The sequence below is a fragment of the Hippichthys cyanospilos genome, chromosome 3 (assembly GCF_059441005.1).
Source record: "Hippichthys cyanospilos isolate Australia breed blue-spotted pipefish chromosome 3, RoL_Hcya_1.0, whole genome shotgun sequence".
NCBI lineage: Eukaryota > Metazoa > Chordata > Actinopteri > Syngnathiformes > Syngnathidae > Hippichthys > Hippichthys cyanospilos.
This window is the reverse complement of record NC_142371.1, coordinates 18,871,950-18,890,375: the sequence shown is the minus strand read 5'-3', so window position 1 is coordinate 18,890,375 and position 18,426 is coordinate 18,871,950. Positions and strand designations below refer to the sequence as shown.

At 43.0% G+C, this 18,426-nt stretch overlaps 2 protein-coding genes across 9 annotated transcripts in view; one reads left to right on the top strand and one right to left on the bottom strand.

Moving 5' to 3' along the window:
• The window catches only part of fam131bb (family with sequence similarity 131 member Bb), a 42,468-nt gene extending 37,441 nt beyond the window's left edge, over positions 1-5,027 (bottom strand). For 4 of the 6 annotated variants that reach the window (XM_088409669.1, XM_088409671.1, XM_088409673.1 and 1 more), the window contains exons 1-2: positions 4,769-5,027; positions 3,966-4,087 (exon numbers count right to left, since the gene is read on the bottom strand). The gene's annotated coding sequence lies outside the window, so the exon portion shown is untranslated. Of the gene's footprint in view, positions 1-3,965; positions 4,430-4,768 lie in introns of those variants that run through there. The other 2 variants (XM_088409672.1, XM_088409670.1) reach the window with 2 other exon arrangements.
• The window catches only part of zyx (zyxin), a 15,726-nt gene continuing 1,321 nt past the window's right edge, over positions 4,022-18,426 (top strand). Inside the window, exons 1-10 of one of the 3 annotated variants that reach the window (XM_088409660.1) lie at positions 4,022-4,389; positions 11,364-11,611; positions 12,091-12,329; positions 12,789-12,884; positions 14,845-15,348; positions 15,452-15,593; positions 15,684-15,853; positions 16,606-16,784; positions 16,860-16,980; positions 17,372-18,426. The exon at positions 17,372-18,426 is cut by the window's right edge and continues 1,321 nt beyond it. In XM_088409660.1, the coding sequence (XP_088265786.1) occupies positions 11,383-11,611; positions 12,091-12,329; positions 12,789-12,884; positions 14,845-15,348; positions 15,452-15,593; positions 15,684-15,853; positions 16,606-16,784; positions 16,860-16,980; positions 17,372-17,473 (1,782 nt within the window). In that variant the 5' untranslated portion in view covers positions 4,022-4,389; positions 11,364-11,382 and the 3' untranslated portion in view covers positions 17,474-18,426. Of the gene's footprint in view, positions 4,390-4,436; positions 4,917-11,363; positions 11,612-12,090; positions 12,330-12,785; positions 12,885-14,844; positions 15,349-15,451; positions 15,594-15,683; positions 15,854-16,605; positions 16,785-16,859; positions 16,981-17,371 lie in introns of those variants that run through there. The other 2 variants (XM_088409658.1, XM_088409659.1) reach the window with 2 other exon arrangements.

The window sequence follows — 18,426 nt, the reverse complement described above, 5'->3', positions numbered from 1 at the left end:
CAGCGCTTCCACAAGCCCGAAACATGCGTACGCGGAGTTCCCGGCTCTCCTCTATTATTTACAGTTGTCTATCCTCCTCCGGTGCAATTACGCAGCCTTCCCTCCTGACCCCAAATGTCCTCGTCTGGACCGCCGCTACACTGTTTAGCGACTGCGAGGCCTGTTTCGCTCTCCGTTATCCTCGTACATCGCGGTGGTTATCGGCCATTGTCAGTACCTCGTCGCACTCACTTCCGCCCATCTTTGATCTCGTTTTCAACTCATCTAGATGTATTTGTTGTCACGGAGAGATTCTGGGGAGACTGACTCCCTGGAGGCTTTTTTTTGTGTGTGTGTGTGTGTCTGCCGTGCAGCAAACTACTGTGCATCTGTCCTGACACCAACTGGTGGAAGCCGGTAGTGCAGTTAAAGGCAGGAGGGCCTTTGATTTTGAGCCAGTTTGGCAGCAGAGAAATGTTTCCATGTTCCCAGGTAGGCAGGTCCTCATCCTGTCTGGAGTAAGGCCGGAATTTCAGTTTGATGACTAAATCAGGCGATTTCTGAATGATATCGAAGCAAAGCGAGACGATTTTATCACAGAAAAGTCGGGGTGTGAGCATTTTTCATCTTTTACTGCTAATATTAACTCATTCGCCGCCAGCCCTGTAAAAATGTATCTTTGACGTCTACAGCCGTCATCGGCAGTGAATGAGTTAAACGTTCATCTGTGAAATGATTGTCAGTTTCTTGCAAGTAATTTTTATTGTGATGCATGTAAAGTGACCAACAAAATAATTAACTCATTCACTGCCAGCCCAGTAAAAATGGGTCTTTGACGTCTATAGCCGTCACTGGCAGTGAATGAATTGCGTCTATAAATTATGGCTTGGTGACACTCGTTAACAAAAATTGGGAGTCGAGTGCTGTCTGTAATGTCACGGCCCGCCCGAAGATCGAGAATATGACAATATAGTGATCAATGAGATTAAAACCTTGTTGACATCGAGATTAATGTATATTTCACCTCGACTCGGCGAGAATTTCCTGGTTGAACATGTTTCAACGAATTATTAGATTAAAATTAGATTTAAAAAATGCATAAAAGTATTCAGACAGCCTTTGGTTCAACTCATTCACTGCCAATGACGGCCATACCCGTCAAAGGTCCATTTTTTACCATTTTTTTGGGTGAACAAGTGAAGTGAAAAATCCATTTGAACGAGGCTGGCAGAGAATGAGTTGAATGACTCAACTTTGTTCCAACTCTTAAGAAAGCAACAGAAACAAATCAAAAGTTGCGAAAGCACAGGAAACATCTCCCTTGCTTTCTACCGCATGCAAAATGTTCAGCCAGACTCATGACGAATGAATTTAAGGGAGTGGTCATCGTTGGAATTTGATCCCCCCGCTATTGTCCCACAAGAAATGTTTCCACTTCCACTGAGGCTGAAAAACGTGTCAAAACGCCATCGACAAGTTTCCCTTTCGGAAACGCTCCCAGTTGCAGGCGATTTGACTTTTATGAAAGCAAAGCACAATCTTCTTCCCCCCCCCTTTTTTTTTTTTTCCAGCGAGCCGCAAGCATCCTCGTGATGACTCGTTCTGAAAAGTTTGGATCAGGCGACATGACGGCAACTGTGGGGTCCGGCCAGTCTGGAGGTAAGAGGGCCGAGGGGGAAAAGACACACGGGAGGCCGCCACAATCGGAGGCAGACAGCCTGGAATGCGGCCAAACCTTGCCCCCCCCCCATCCCATATCCCAACATTTGTCAGCCTGTCCACGCCACCGCCGCTCTAGCACTTCCCTTTCCATGGTTCGTTCCGTTTCTCCCTTCGTTTCACTCTTCACCTCCCCGCCATCAGCATTACCCGCTCATTTTACCCTCTGTCGTTTTATCATTTTTAACGTAAACTTCGGCAAAAGAATGGCTGCTCGGCATTTGTGCAAAATTTGCTTCAGTGCCATAATTAAACCGCTAATAACTATTGGAAGCTATTGTGCAAAACATTCAGCGATTCAGCATGTCCATTTTTATCTCATTCAATCCCAAAGACAAAATGATACGTCTTTCTATATAGTTATTTATATTTTCAAATAATTGGGGTAAAAGAGTGTCGGAAATTAGCTGGCACACACCAGAAATGAGCAATTAGAAGAAGAGAAAATTACTTTCTTGCAAAATCGTGATAGTAGTATTTGGTGCCGATACCAGCCTTATCTCAAGATATTAGTACAACAATAATCATTTGACTTTTTTTCAGTCGTTTGACTTTTTTTCTCCGTTTAAAACAAGATTTTGGCATAAATAGATCTGACATTAAGTGTATCTCTGAACCCTTTTTCCCCCAGAAATGTTATGTATCAAAAGTTGGTGTCGGCGCTTGGTATCGGTGTCTGCGTTTTGTCGAGAATTGAGCACATACTGGTATCGCTCTGAAAAAAGCGGTATGGAACATCCCTAAAAGTGAGCGATGAATGATTTTATTGTGACGTAACGCTAAAACTCACAGGTGATGGCTGTGTGAGTCGCTAATGGCGTGTTTTATGGTTATTATACGCAAGACGGGGAGTTTTCATTGCCGCCCGGGATCGCGTCGCAGCGAGGGCACTGACATATACTCATTATCACAATGTCAGGAGGAAACAGCGTCGTAAAATGTCTTCTTTACTCTCTATAAACAAGTGCACTTGCCGAAACAAGTACCTCTGAGGAATCCTTGAAATGTCGTTAAATTTAGTGCTTAAAAAAAACCTACGCTTTAAAACGACGGGTGCTTCTTTCCATAAAAAAGATCCTTTCAAAAATGATGTTGTTTGATTGATGATCCTTTAAAGGGGTCCAATTATGAAAAGTCAACTTTTTGGAGCTTTTAACCATGTTACAGTGATGATTTCTCACGCTAAACATCCCTAAAATGTTATTTTCCTTCATTGGCGCATTCCTTGAGTAAAACTCATGACAACAGAAAATAGTTGTATCTCCCCTAAAACATCCCCGTATCGCCCGTGCAAGAGTAAATACGCACCAATCTTTATTTAACATGTCTTTAAGTTTTTTTTCTTTACTATAGAAAATCCTTAAGTGGCGAAAATTTGTGTTTGGGAGCACGCAGTCGAACGTTCAATGTCAGTCCCCCGCAGGCGGAACCAATATGATGAAAACTGTGTTCCCGTGGGCCCCGATTTGATAGGAGCAACGTGTGCACAATGTCAGTAAAACACCGGTTTTGTTCTCCATTCACTCCGCAAGCCTCGTGAGGATAAGCGGTCAAGACGATGGCTGGACGGATGTTTTGTGTCCGGCGGCATTGAACGACATCATAAAGGGGGCGCGGAAGCACGCAGTGAGACGTGCGGCTTCAGTAAACAAGACCTTTCACTTCATGTTTAGAAAGTGGTGCCGTAAAACTCATATTCAATAAGAAATTAAATCACCAATGTGTCAAATGTAATTTTATATGCATTAATTTCATTGTGGAAAGTGTAAAAATATCAATCAATCAAATTTTATTTGTATAGCCCCGAATCACCGAATTCTCAAAGGGCTCAACAGAGGTCATGTCGAGACTTCTTTCGAAAAAAGAAGTCATACAGACATCTTTTCGGTGTACGATACACAACAGCATCCCCTGTCAAAGCTCCCAGAAGTGGAGGGAAACTGAAAAACCCCAATTTGGGGACAATCAGAAACCTTCAGAAGGGACCGCAAGTGGGAGGAGCTCCCTTCCAGGCCCACAGTTCGAAGTGGATGCTGCATGTACCAAATCCAGACAAATAGATACACATTACAATATAGATTACAGAAAACACATTGTGCTATAAAGCGCAACGACGACTTGGTCGTCATATCATGATCTAGGTCCTTTAAATTCCTCCCGGTGAGGAAAACAATAACGCACACGTTAGAATCTGCACCTAATCGCGCCGCTTCGTACCCATTATCTCTCCCTCCCTCCATAGCCCTGTTCATTCCCCCACTCCTGACCTTACAAGGAGAGGCGTGCAGAGAGGTTGATGTCATTGAATGAAGAATGCTGCAGGAATCCAGAGAGAAATGAGAGCAGGGGGAGGGAATTGGAGGCAGGATCGGTCTGACTGGATGGACATCTAGAAAGAGAAAGAGAGTGAGTGAGTGAGGTGCTGTTTACATTGTACTCCACAGGTCCTGAGCCAAAGTCAAACGAGAAAGAACTTGTTTGAAAGGATGCTGTCATTCCTTATCCAGTCTGAAAAAGCACAGGGGGAGGGTCTAGCAGCTGGAAAGAGGAAGCCTGAGTAAGAGGGAAAGAGACAGAAAGGGAGAAGTTACCATTACTGGCAACTGGAACAAGAGGAAGGAATCAAAGCAAAAATAGAAAAGCAGTTGGAAGTTAAAAGGAGGAACGAACCACTTCAAGAGTATTGCCACGGTGAGTAGCTTTTGTAATTAAGCCATAAAAAGTAGTGTCATCTTTGTTTTTTTTTCTTTTGTGTGTTTTTTTAAGTACACGCTGACACAATTTACCAAATAAGGACAAATCCTTTGCCAATTTACTGTGATGTGGCAACACAACCTACAAAAGCAGAATTATGTCAGTAATTAACTGATTATCAACCTCTTTTTGGCTTGTGTAATTACGCTGTAGATATTTTTTTTTTTAATTCTGCCGGCTGATGAACGGTAAAAGGGCGGCGATGCGGAAGCAGCAACCTAGCAAGAAAAACCAAAAAGTTGCTCGTTAGCTTAGCACGTTAGCTACGCCGCATTCAAGCTTTTGTTTAATTCAAACATTTAAGCGATTCTCGAACCTGAGTCTCTTTCGCCACGACTAGCTTGGTGGGACTGGGCTGTTTAGTGGGCGTGCTGGTGCTCCGGTCCGTTCGGCTAATAAGCTAACGTGAGCGCCGTCAAGTGACAGCCCGGCCAGGATTGCGTGGAAGCCGGCGGCGCTGGCAGGTGAGTGGCGGCCGCTTTGATTTCACTGACAGCAAGCGCTTTTTTCGCTTCGAGAATAGCAGCACACGTTTAGAATGCCGAAGCTTTTCAATTATTCACGCTTAAACGAACCGTTTGTGTTTATAGGGTTTGGCACCTGATCTAGCTAGCTTGTCTTCCTGCTTTGCCACGCGACATTGTTAGCTAACTGTAGCATTAAATTCCTTCACTATCTGATCATAATGTTCACTAAAGGTTAGGCTATTATCTAAGTCGTGATCAGTGATTGCCCGAGTGTTTTTCTTGTTGTATTCGCCAGTCAAACGTGGATAATTGCGATGTTAAGGGGAAATGTACCATGAACTACAAATCTTTGTTGTAAATCAAAGCACACATGCAAACATTGTTCACTCTAAGCATTAGATGACGTCAAAGCACTCTGATTGGAGAAGTCAAGTTTTTTTTTTTAATGCACTGACTGGATATTGTCTTCATAACGTTTTTGTGGAACATCTTCACAGCGATTGAGTAAACTGGCTGCAGAGCAGTAAGTGTGGGTGGGGCCAAATGTTTGACTCCACCTACTAAATGTTTTACACCGCCCACATTTTCTCATGGCTTCTTTACACTGTTGTGGGTGCGACAACATTACATCATATGGCTGGCGCATTGCGTCACGGGACATGTCTGCGTCCCTGTGGCTTTCGACGCGAAAATTAGTGTCGTACGTCAATTGACGTGCGAACGATCACTCGTGATCGGTTCCTGTAGTCACATGCTGCAATGACGTACTCAGATTTTCCAGCTAGGTTCCCCAGGTAGGCTTTACGACTATCGATTCACCCAGAATAGACATAAAAATGGCCAAATCTGGATTCAAATGTTTGGCTCCACCCACATGTTGAGCCACACCTCAAACTGTGCTATGCAGACTGTATTTGCGATTTTCATACTTTTTTGGATAGGATCTAAGATGCCACGAGGAAGTGACTGGCTAATAAAAAAGTAGTAATTGGTGTCAATGAAGTATTTTGATAAGATACATCTCAAAATTTTGCCCGGGAGTAATGTTTTGCAGAAATTATGTTGAGGTTTTTGCTGCATGTCGTTTGCATGATAAGTTTTTGGAAAACAAAAACGTATGTTTTGATGTAATTAGCCTTACAGCATAATTAGCAGTCCAAATTAACTTAGTCACATTATCAGTACGAAAATAACACTGCTAGCTAAACATTTTGTTTTTCAGAAAAATCAGGCCACTATTAGTTAAATATTATTCAAACTAAAGGCCGGTTTTGTTCGCGATTAATGCGTTACAAAAAGAGCGCTAACACATTTGACTAGTTCACAGATTTGCAAGGGTTTAACTTTGTTTACAGTCACTTTGACATTGAGGAAGATGTCGTAAAATAATTCTGAACTGCAGTTTTCAGCCTCATGTAACCGTCATTGTTTTCAGATGGAAGATAGAGCCCCAAGCCAAGACGTCGTTGCTAATGCTAACATACTAAAGCGTGAAACCAGTCACGGTTTATTTTGAGTTCATTGCGGCGCTTCTGTCCGAAAGGATTATTGTGTGTGAATGACGACTATATCTGTAAGGCAAATGAAGATGCGGGCGGCTGAAGAAACGCTTGCTTTACTGGGGAATTCTCTTTTAATTGCGGCCCTGACAAGTCGAGGCACACAAGCTATTTACAGCCTTCCATCACGCCGCGTACTTTGCTGTTTTGTCTATCGAGAGAGTTGGAACGCGGCGTCGCTCCGATTGGGACGAGGCTGTTTGGTTGCACATTGCTTTAATTATTCATCTCAGTGTGATCAGAAGCGAAGCTCAGCACGGCTGCTCAATGGATGTCTAGTGACCTGTAAGATTGCTTCTCCAAAGGCTGTTAGTGACCTAGACACACTTTTCCCGCAAATGGGGTTGAGCTATTTATGTCAGAACAAGAGAAAGATTATATCGAAAAGGCACGTTTAGAATCACGCCGGCTACATGCATTACAGCTTCGAAATAGGCGAAAATGTTCACGAGCGTTCAGAAAGACGCGAAGCCATCAGCATTTTCTCGGTTTTTGTGAGCATGTTGTCCCCTTGCCTGTAAGACTGACTTGCTGGAAAATCTGATAAGGCTATACTTTTAAATAAAATAGAAAAAGGATGTGTCTTGTGACTTTTAGAACAACCTGTAGCTAACTGCTAACGCAAGACAGGAGTTTATGAACCAAAAATTGTTGTTTCGCAATCATTACGTTAATAAAAAGAGGATTAGTGCTAGTGAAGACAAGAAATAGAAAGTTGGCAGCGTTCTCTTTTGAAGTACAGAAAACTTCAGTGAGATTTGTGATAGTCAGAATTAGGAGAATAAAGTCAAAATTATCAGATAGAAGTGAGAATTCTTCGTCAGAATTGTCACTTTAAAGTCAGAACTTAAAAGGAATTCAGAAATCGAGACTTCTGACTTTTTAATCGTTATAGTTCTGAGAATAAATTCAGATTGTGAGACTTTGAGAGGAAACAAACAATTCTTTATCGTCAAAATTCTGACTGTATATATTTTCATTATACGCAGTCAAGTCAGGAGTCTCATTCGGAATTTATTCTCAAGCAAGTCTTGACCATTCTCAGAATTTTCAGACGCAAGTCTGAATCCTCACTTTATGTTAGTAATTCTGAGAAGTCAGAATTAAATTTAGAATTCTCTGTTCTCAGAACTCTCACTTTAAAAACGAGAATTCTGATCGTTCTCGGAAGTCAATCAATCAACAGTCTGACTGTTTTCAGAAGCAAGTCAGAATTCTCACTTAATAGTGCAAATTTACAAGCCAGAATCTAACAGTGCAAATTTAGAAGCTGGAAAAGTTCGACAAAGTCAGAATTCTGAGAGAAGAATAAGATAAGATTCTTCCCCAAAAATAATAATAAAAACATGGGCAATTTGTCTACCTCATCACTTGGGCCAAGGCTCCGAACTCTTGTTTTTCCTGCAATGGGACAATTTGCAACTAACCCATGTCAAATTTTTCTCATAGACAACAAACTGGGATAAGAGTCATTCTCAAGCAGTTGTATTTACCATAATTTCCGCACTATAAGGCGCACCTAAAAGCCTATTTTTACAAAGCTGATGGTGCGCCTTATAATCAGGTGCGCCTTATATATGGATCAATATTGAGATTGGGATTGGTAGATGGGAAATAAGTAAGCTTTACCTGTTTCTTTTGTGTGTTTACAGTTGAACAAGGTTGCTCATATTGACATTGAGTTATTATTTGAGTAATTATTGTTATTACTTTGAGTATTACTATATTGTGAGTGAAAAAGTTTTAAAATATGTCATTAATTGAGGGTGCGCCTTATAATCCGGTGAGCCTTATATGTTGAAAAGGTTTTAAAATACGGCATTAATTGAGGATGCGCCTTATAATCCGGTGCGCCTTATAGTGCGGAGTATACTGTCCTTAAAACCCGGGCAGGACCTCGAGATTGCTGACTATTATTTCCAATTGCACAAGTTGCTATGCTAGTCTCGGCCCTTTTTCGATCCTGCATGCTAACGCCGTCGTAGTATGACCTCACTTCCCACGTACAATTCGCTCATGTCAAAAGTATGTTACAGTCAAGAATAACTAATAGCATACAATTTGGGGCTCGGCTGAAACGGGGAAATGATAGCATCGCCCCATAAGTGACGTCTTTCAGCGCAAGTACCGCAGGAACTGCATGATGAGGAAGTTCGAAAAAAAAAAAAGGTATGGATGAGATTAGCCGTAGCCGGAGAGTTCCTCGTTCGGGTATTGCGAGGCTTAAGTCAGCACAGATGGAGGCGCGTTGCTTGCGGGGGAGACAAACGGCACAGAAGGTGATGTCATTGTGTTGTAATGCTACGGTTTTCTCCGCCGCTCACATCCCCGGCCGGGATCACGTTTCAAGAACCATTAGCTAGCCGCCTCGGGTTCCAGGTTGGACTTGATGTCACGGTACGAAGGAACACATGCAACCCGTTAGCGACTTAGCACCGTTAATTGACGTGAATCGTTGAGAGTAATGGCGCCGGGCTCCTCGAAACAAAAGAGTCCTAAGTGCACATTTTGTACTCATTTATGTCTCGCTACATTATACAGTAGGTCTGTTTCTGTTAAGAGACACTCCAAGCGTGGCTGCAACCGATTTATTCGAGTTATCCTAAAGTATTTTACCGCTAAAGGTTAATCTGTACACCCGTTCCGTTTTAATGTATAAAAAGCGTACACGCCGCACTCAAATGTCAGTTGTATTTTTTGTGGTAGCAAACATTTTCACTAAGCTAAAATCAATTGGCTTTTTCCAGCATTGTGACCTACACACTGTGCAACTCAATTACAACAAAAAATTTGAGAGGGAAAGTAAAGTGGGGAAAGTGGTTTTTAACTTTTATTTTCAATATTGTCCCCCATGTGAAATATAATTTTTTTTGCAGCCAAGGACCTCCTAACAAGAGCAAAGGATTTAAAACAGTGATGTTCCAGCCATGTCTGATTTTTTTTTTTCCTAATCCATATGTGGCGGTATCGCTTGGTGTATCTTATTTAGCAACTAAAAGATAATACCCCATCATCTGTTAGTTTAGCAATAACTTGCTTCATGTTCCAATTAATTTGCTCTTTATGTGAAATAGAGAGCCTTAAAATGCATTAAATTCGATTTGCTGATACCGGCAAAAACTCAGTTAAATCTCACGTACCTCTTAAGTTCCTTCACATATCCACATTTGAGAACCCCTGATGTTTTTGCACAAGTATGCACACCCCTGGTACCTGGGAATGTTGCATTTTTTCAGAATTAATCTGTTAGATTCAAGCACGGGTCATATGGGAGTCAGCTCAATTTTCTATCCACTCTGCTAACAGGTTGACAATGGCAAATTCAATAGTGATGATACAACAGAAGTTTTAAATGTGGCGTGCTTTGGCTTTCACGTCAGAGAAACTCATTATGCAATACTTGTCGAGCTCTCTCTGGGGTTTTTCTGTCTTGTCAGAACTCGAAGTATCGCTTGTGTGTCTTGACAAAAAAAAATGCAAATGGAATTTCCAAAGTTCTTTGTGGTATCCGCCAGGTCTCGATCATTACGTTGCAGCCAAATAAAAGAAGTAAGAACGCGTCAACTCATCGTCAGCGACTCAAACCGAGCGGCGTTTGCGAGGCCTGACTCTGGAAATGACTTGATTTGCGTGCGAGTGAAACAAGGGTCCTTTTGACCAAAAGGTCACGTTTGAGTCCGGTGGTCTTCGGGGAAGCATGTTCCGACATTGTGCGGAATCTCTGTAAAGACACAGCGGCAAATTCAACATTTGTTTAACTTCAAGCACGTGTGAGGAAAATACTTGAGTCGACCCACTTTTCTTGACGCACCTGGCACGCTAACGCTAGCTATGCATCCCGTGACCCGAGCGGGATTGTGATGGATGTCACCGTAAACAACCATGTGATAAATTTTGTAAGCTGTTGCTGCAGTCGGCGCGAGCCGCATCTGTTCTGTATACACGGTCCAGCGCTAATGGACTCGTTCATTTTCTGCCATTACGCCCATGTCCATTTGCCAAAGCTCTTGTTTTCACAAATGTATTTTGGGGCTGTCGCCGGTGTCTTTTATATGGATGTTTTACAAAATTCTGAGATAATCCACGCAAGGTCATTGTGAGACTTCACAAGAACTCAAATGAGACATAATTCGCTGGTCTCAGGCGGGATCCTTATATTGTATGTCCAAAATCACTTCATAGGACACCGCAAAAAATGGCAAGTGCGTTTAATCATTCGCTTTGCATCCTGAAAGTTAGCGAATGATTTGAAAGAAAAAACAAACACACTAATACTTTTACGGAGTATGACCAAAAAAAAAGTAAAACTCGCATAAATGTGACATGAGATTTTGCACTGATGCCAACGATATGAGAACTCAAAATTCAAAATTTCCTGGAAAAAAATGCCTCCATAAAGCTGGGGGGGTTCAAACTAGGTTGAATCGATTTGGTCCGAGTGATATGATGTCAGCAACTGCCAAGAAGAAGTTTAATTTGGTCAGTAACAACATGTGCAGCATTATGAATTCATTGCCAGTCCTTTTGCAGTGTTGGATTTGGCCACTGGGGGCAGCATAATAGAGCCCTGCAGACACAAATGAAGAAGAGCTTCTCAACAAATGTATAAGTGACAGATGAGTTAGTCTGTGGCTTTTTTGAAAGGTAACAATTTGGATAGCTTGCCTTAGGAGTTTTGTATTGTTTGCTAGCCTTAAGCTAAGACATTCTTTGGACAAAATTAAGCTGCGATTCCCTCTTATAAACACTATCTCCTTGTTTTCGATTGTTTTCCAATTAGCTTGATCTAGGAGTGATAAACAGTCATATTACCGCTGTGTTTATCAAAAATAAATCATAAAAATGCATAACAGCAAATTATGTTCATCCTTTTGATGGTTTTCAGGTCAGTTTGTTGAGTGAGGATGGAGAGCTCAAGCAGCAGCAAGCCGGTCATGGTGACGTCGTCCCTCAACTTCAAAGTCACCACGCCGTCCTTCTACAACCAGCCAAAGAAGTTTGCCTCGGTGGCCCCCCCGCGACCCAAGAGCATGACGCCGCCCTCTGCGCCGTCGCCAACGCCGATGCCCGTGGGCACCGGCGTGATCGGACGTGTCGGAGATCTGCCCCCGCCCCCGCCCTCGCTCTGCGACGGTACCCGCAGATTTTGTTTTCGAGTTTTGAGGGCGTATTTAGAAGACTTTTCAACCAATCTGCATTCAGGAGATTTTCACCGAAGGGAAAATGCACAATACTTGCCGCGACCCACTATTAGGGTTCTTAAAGATTAGCAGAAGAGGTAACTTAATAGTTTACGCAATTAAATTAGTTGGTGGTATAATTAACCACATTGCCTCAGGTTATCTGAGAATTTAATTTGAAAACAAATTCTCCTTGAGAGGTTTTTCATCTTTTGCTCTAATCCCAGCTCATGGAGAAAAAGGTCACTCTTTGAGGGCTACGTTTAAGGTCGCCTTAACTTCGGGGTAGCCGAATGACTTCAGCCTTCAAACGCAACCGCTGAAATCCTACCACATGTTTTTCCTGCTCGGGCGTCGGCACAGTGATGTCACATGATTGCATCCTTGGCAGTTGCAATATGATTTAATTGTAACCCTCCATATTGTCCCCAGATTTCCCGCCCCCTCCCCCTCCTCCCCCGATGGATGACGACTTACCCGCCCCCCCTCCCGAATGCCAGATCGCACCCCTCGCTTCGGACGCTCCCCCGCCGGCGTTCCCGGCTCCGCCCCCCGTCGCCGACGACCTCCCCCCACCCGCCGCCCCTGACGAAAGCGCCCATGTGACAAGCGTCCCCGCTCCGCCTCCTCCCCCGCCACCTCCACCCGCCACCGCCGTTGGGTTCACTCAGGTAAGCCGGGGTGGACTCCTTGTCAAATCAAAGATCAATAATGCACTGTATAGTATATTTTATATATAAAACAGCATTTTGTCCCAGAATTCTGACTTTATTCAGTAAAATCAGAATTGACCTTGAAGTCTGAGAATAAGTTCTCCTCAGAATTCAGACTTCAGTCAGAATTGTGACTCGAAAGTGAGAATTTTGAATTCACGGAATGTATTCCCAAAATCACTTTCAATGCCTAATTATAAAAAAAAAAAAATCTGCAAATTATTAAATGCTGTATGTGTCCAATGACGATTGACAGATAATTGAATGTCCACATTCAACCAGAAGGATGAAATATCATCATTAATAATAAAGGACTTATATATAAAATATAATGGCTTTATTTTGTAACCTCAACGTTTTACCATTATTATGTGCATTAATTATGGTTTTTTTTCTTCAATCACTCATCCTTAGCAGAAAACTCTGCCCAAGCAATCAAGTCTGGATAAGCAGATCGACTCCCTCACCAACATGCTTTCAGAAATGGAGACGCGAGGACCCTTCAACCCTAAGGTACAAAAACAAGACATGACGTCGTAAAGCGCAGTCACAGTTTGAATTCTTACCGGTTAATAAGAACGACGAGACTAGAAAAAGATTCCGACCGAGGAAGGAAACATAACAAAGGCTTGGTCGGTCACTGGAAATAATTTGGAGTCATGCCAGCTCCGCTTTTATGAGTCTCAGTTCAGGTGGAAAGCTCAATGATAAGTGAAGTGCACACGCAGCACATTGGCTTGGCAAAAATCAGCCCCCCCTCCCTCAAAAAAAAAAAAAAAAAAAAAAAGAGGTGACTCTTGCAGAGAAGGTTGCACATTGAGTGGAGCGTGAGAGTGTGATGGAGCCAAAATGTGCTGCCAGGGACCCAGAGAGAGGCCCATAAATGGAGTGTGTTTAGTCCAATCGCGAGATGCGGAACCGGGGCAGAATAATGTTTGTTCCAAATCTACAAAATAAATGTCAGAAAGCCCAAAGCCTTGTTGATAAGCTCCAAACATCAAGTCTCCTGTTTGCTTTATTCAATTGCCTCGTTCAAAACTGTTGATCCGTTGCGGCGCCTTAGATGACCTTCCGCTTCTTTTTTTTTTTTTTTTTTTTTTAAAGGACTCTGTGGTGAATTTTGTGGTTTCTTTTTCTGTATCATAGCAGTCAAAAGATTGGAAAGACTTTTCATTTCAATGTTTTTTCAAAATTGAAGAACTTCCTGAAGTCTAGCTATCAACATTGTGAAGAAATATTGATGGAATTATTTGGTGAATATAAAACAAATGTTTTGGGTTTTTTTTTGCCTATGTAGCATGATCATCTTTATGATGTGAATGGTGCTTTATGAACTGCAGACCCTTGCATTTTCTAGTCAACTTTATGATATGGATGAAGCTTTTTTGATTTGGAACTTACACTTAAGCTTTTCACATCCTTGCCTTTTCTCAATCTTCTTTTTTATGTCCATATTACCCTGTAAGGATTTGCATTTAAACCTTCCACATCTTGGTATTTTCTCAGTCGACTTTATGATATGGATGAAGCTTTTTTGATCTGGAACTTACACTTAAGCTTTTCACATCCTTGCATTTTCTCATTCTTCTTTTTGATGTCCATATTACCCTGTAATGATTTGCATTTAATCCTTCCACATCTTGGTATTTTCTCAGTCGACTTTTATGATATGGATGAAGCTTTTTTGATCTGGAACTTACACTTAAGCTTTTCACATCCTTGCGTTTTCTCTTTCTTCTTTTTGATGTCCATATTACCCTGTAAGGATTTGCATTTAAACCTTCCACATCTTGGTATTTTCTCAGTCGACTTTATGATATGGATGAAGTTTTTTTGATGTGGAACTTACACTTAAGCTTTTCACATCCTTGCGTTTTCTCTTTCTTCTTTTTGATGTCCATATTACCCTGTAATGATTTGCATTTAAACCTTCCACATCTTGGTATTTTCTCAGTCGGCTTTATGATATGGATGAAGTTTTTTGATGTGGAACTTACACTTAAGCTTTTCACATCCTTGCGTTTTCTCTTTCTTCTTTTCGATGTCCATATTACCCTGTAAGGATTTGCATTTAAACCTTCCACATCTTGGTATTTTCTCAGTCGGCTTTATGATATGGATGAAGTTTTTTGATGTGGAACTTACACTTAAGCTTTTCACATCCTTGCGTTTTCTCTTTCTTCTTTTTGATGTCCATATTACCCTGTAAGGATTTGCATTTAAACCTTCCACATCTTGGTATTTTCTCAGTCGGCTTTATGATGTGAACGACGCTCTATGATCTGGATGTTCCATTCTGCTTTGCATATCTTAGTTTATTTGCAATCAGCTGTACTGTATGATGTAAATTGTGTTTTATGACTGACGATATGAATGTGTAGGGGTTTCAAAAAATTGGATTTGGATTCCCGCCAGAGTAGCATGCCGTATAATTAACTTTTTTTTTTTTTTTTTTGTCAAATTTTCTCCACAGTTACCAAACCAGTATTCGACTGCACCGTCACCAAAACCGGCCGCCCCCCCACCAACGGCCCCCAAGCCAGCCCTCTCTTTCCTCCCCCCTCCCGAGATGGGAGACCGACCCCCTCCGGCGCCCTGGGCGGAGGAACTGAAAGCGCGGACCAATCGGCAGGCCAATCACAACTCGCCACCGCCACCGGTGGCCAAGTCGCCATTTGGCGCCAAAATAACCACTTCGTCTTCGTCACTGGCCAGAAAACTCAACCAGAACCTGAACCAGTCTCCTTATTCAGCCAGCGGGCCGCAGAAAACTGCCGCCGCATCGGCCGCCGGCACTTTCACCCCGGTTCCGGCCGCTCCGCCAAACAATATGGCCGCCAATCACACGAAGAGTCCCCAGTTCGGCAGTCAGAACCAAAACCCGCCGGCTGCCGTGCCTCCTCCCCAAACTAAGACTGCGGCATCTCCTCCACCTTCCTCCTTCAATCAGCCAATGAAATCTCCCCCTGCAGCCACGGTATGTTTAGTGTCATCTGTAAATGTGCACTATATTGTGTATAAGTGCAAAATATTAGTGATTTTAGAGAAAAGCAACTATTATTTGCCTATGTCTTGGACAGCCATCTCCGCCCGGTCCGGTGTCAATCCCGGGAGGCGGCGTACCACTCAACATGAGGGAAGTGGAGGAACTTGAGAGAATGACCAAGGACTTTATCAAAAACATGGACGCTCACCCGCCTGTGGGCCCCGCCCCTCTCAGCGGTACTCTCTTAGCATCTTAAACAAACGTACTGGACGCAGCAAATGTTTATAAAAGTAACCTCTGTCTCCTACCCTCCACCATCATTTTAGATGTTTGCGGCAAGTGCGGCGAGGCCTTGTCCCGCACTCAGCCGGCTGTCCGCGCCATGGAGAAGCTTTTCCATTCCAACTGCTTCTGTTGTATTACGTGCCGTCGCCCCCTGCAGGGCATGCAGTTCTACGACAGGAACGGAGCCCCAGAGTGCGAGGAATGCTATATGGTGAGATAGTAGCTCTCCTCTTACCAGTGCCAAATAGAAGACAGTGGGGACCATAGTTCATTTTTTTTCTTTTTATCTGCTCTTTGCAAATGGACACCCCTGAGGGTACTTGAATAGAATTCAGAGGGTATGTGTGATTTTAGCAGGGTTTCTGCCGGAATCACCATTTGCTATTAAATGCCGTGAGATCTGCACGTTTTTTTTTTTTTTCCAATTAAGAGCAAATGAAATGGAACATGAAGAAATCTATTGTTATGACTCCTTTGCAAAATGTTGTATGCCCCTCAATTTTTTTTTATGATATGGTTTATATTTGGACTCAAATTAACTTCTTAATTTTGTCCTTTAATGCCCACAACATTAAAGGTATGACAGAACATTTGACTGTTTTACATTATGTTTTCCGCAGTATTTGATTATAAAAGAGAAATCCACCAAAACATCGGTAGTCTTTTTTTTTCTCATTTGTATTTTAGGAGGTAATGCTTGACTGTCATTATCATTTTCTTGTTGTAATTAAAGTTAACCATCATTATGCTAACATACATTATAATATACAGTAACATACAGTATAATATAAAACACAAAAATATAAACATATAAAACACCAGGAGCGAAAAGAAATGAACATCAATATTCCTGTAATTGCATACAACAATACTTTTAAAAATCTGCAAAATAATAGAGGTGTGAATGCTTAATTTAAAAAAGAAAAAATAGCACCTCAACGATGTCTATTATTTCCCTCCCAGAATTCGCTGGCGGTGTGCTCCCGATGCGGGGAGAGGATCACGGACCGCGTGCTCAAGGCGGTCGGTCAGTGTTTCCATTCCCACTGTTTCCGCTGCAGCACCTGCTCGTGCATCCTGGAGGGGGCGCCCTTCATCACCGACGACAATAACAACCCTTACTGTGTCCAGGATTACCACAGGTGCAAATTCCCGTCATTGCAAAACAATGGTGGACTTGCGGAGATGTGACTAAATTTCCTATTTGGGGATTGCAGACGTTTCTCCCCGCTGTGCGTCAGCTGCAATGAGCCCATAATTCCGGCGCCAGGCAGCGAGGAGACCGTCAGAGTCGTTGCTCTCGACAAGAACTTCCATCTCAAGTGTTACCGCTGCGAAGTAAGTGTGCCTTCTCGACCGAATAGTGTCATTTTTCATGTCGTCTCAGAATAAAAGAAAAAAAAAAAGAATCCATCGCCAATTTCTTGTAAGCACACATAGCAGATATCAGATTCTGACAGTATTATTGTACCATGACTAAAAATAGTACCGTACCATGTTATTAAAATTACTGCTCTAAAATGTCTTGCTTTTCTTCTGCATTTTTGTCATGTTTGGATAATAAAAAAAGGGATCACAGTGCATAAAAGATACCGAAGTCATCAAATTAATGAAATAAAACAAAAACTAATCAGGAAGTACCACCACGATACGATTTCGATCGCCGAACGAATGAAATTTGTGGGAGAAGGCCCAAAAGTTGACTTTGGACGCCGTTTTTTTCCCACAGGACTGCGCTCGTCCCCTCTCCATCGAAGCGGACGAGAACGGCTGCTACCCGCTGGATGGTCGCATCTTGTGTATGAAGTGCCACGCCAAGCGAGCCAATTAGACGGCGCCGCCCACCCCCAAGCCCCTCCCCCCTTGCCCCGCCCCCTCGCTCGAATCCCAACCGAATCCAAAAAGCACGGGCTCCATTCAGCGCTCCGCCTTTGCGTCGCAGGGCTTTTTTTATTCCGCGTGAAACCAGGGTGAGTTTTTTGCATGCCGCGTCTTTGTTCGATTCCCTTTAGCGCAGAAGTAATGTACTGCGCCGCCGCCGATACCCTCGTGTCCATTAAGCCAGGGGGGTCAAACTCATTTTCATCGTGGGCCACGTTGTAGATGAAACTTGAAATCAAATCGGCATTGGTCGGGCCACATAAAATGATGTGGCGGGCCGGTTCTGGCCCCCGGGCCTTGAGTTTGACACCCGTGGGTTAAGCCTTCTCCTCGTCCTACGTTTATGCCGTCTCGCACAAGCCGCTTGGATCAAGAGCGCAGTCCCGACCCGTTCGCTGACCCAAACGGATCGCGTACAATAGATTTTCTTCTATTTGTTGCTCGGCGCTTTAGCCGCTGGCTGAGGACACCAGCAAACAAACTCTTCCTCCATAAGACTTAATTCAAGATAAGATAAGAGTTAGGTATTAAGAGGCGCGCCGTGAAGCGAGCGAATCTTTCGCGGCCCGCTTTCGTCGTATGTCAGAAGCGTCACCAGCATGCCTCCAAACGGGACCTCTCATCTTTTTATATTTGCTCTCAGTAAAGTTCAAGCACACGATGGCAGGCTTCTTCCTGTCATATTAAAAAAAAAAAAGCCTCGTTGTTTGACCCGATACGGCGTTCCCTCGTTTTTCGCGGATTAATGTGGACCGGAAAATTCCCCCGAGATGAGTGTGTTGCAGTGACGGGCGGCTGGATTAGTTTGAAGCAAAAGTGCCTTCGTTCGCCATAGAATAAGATCGAGTATTAACAGGCTGTTTGACTGCTGCATAGTTCACGTTAGGACTGAGAGTGGGAGTG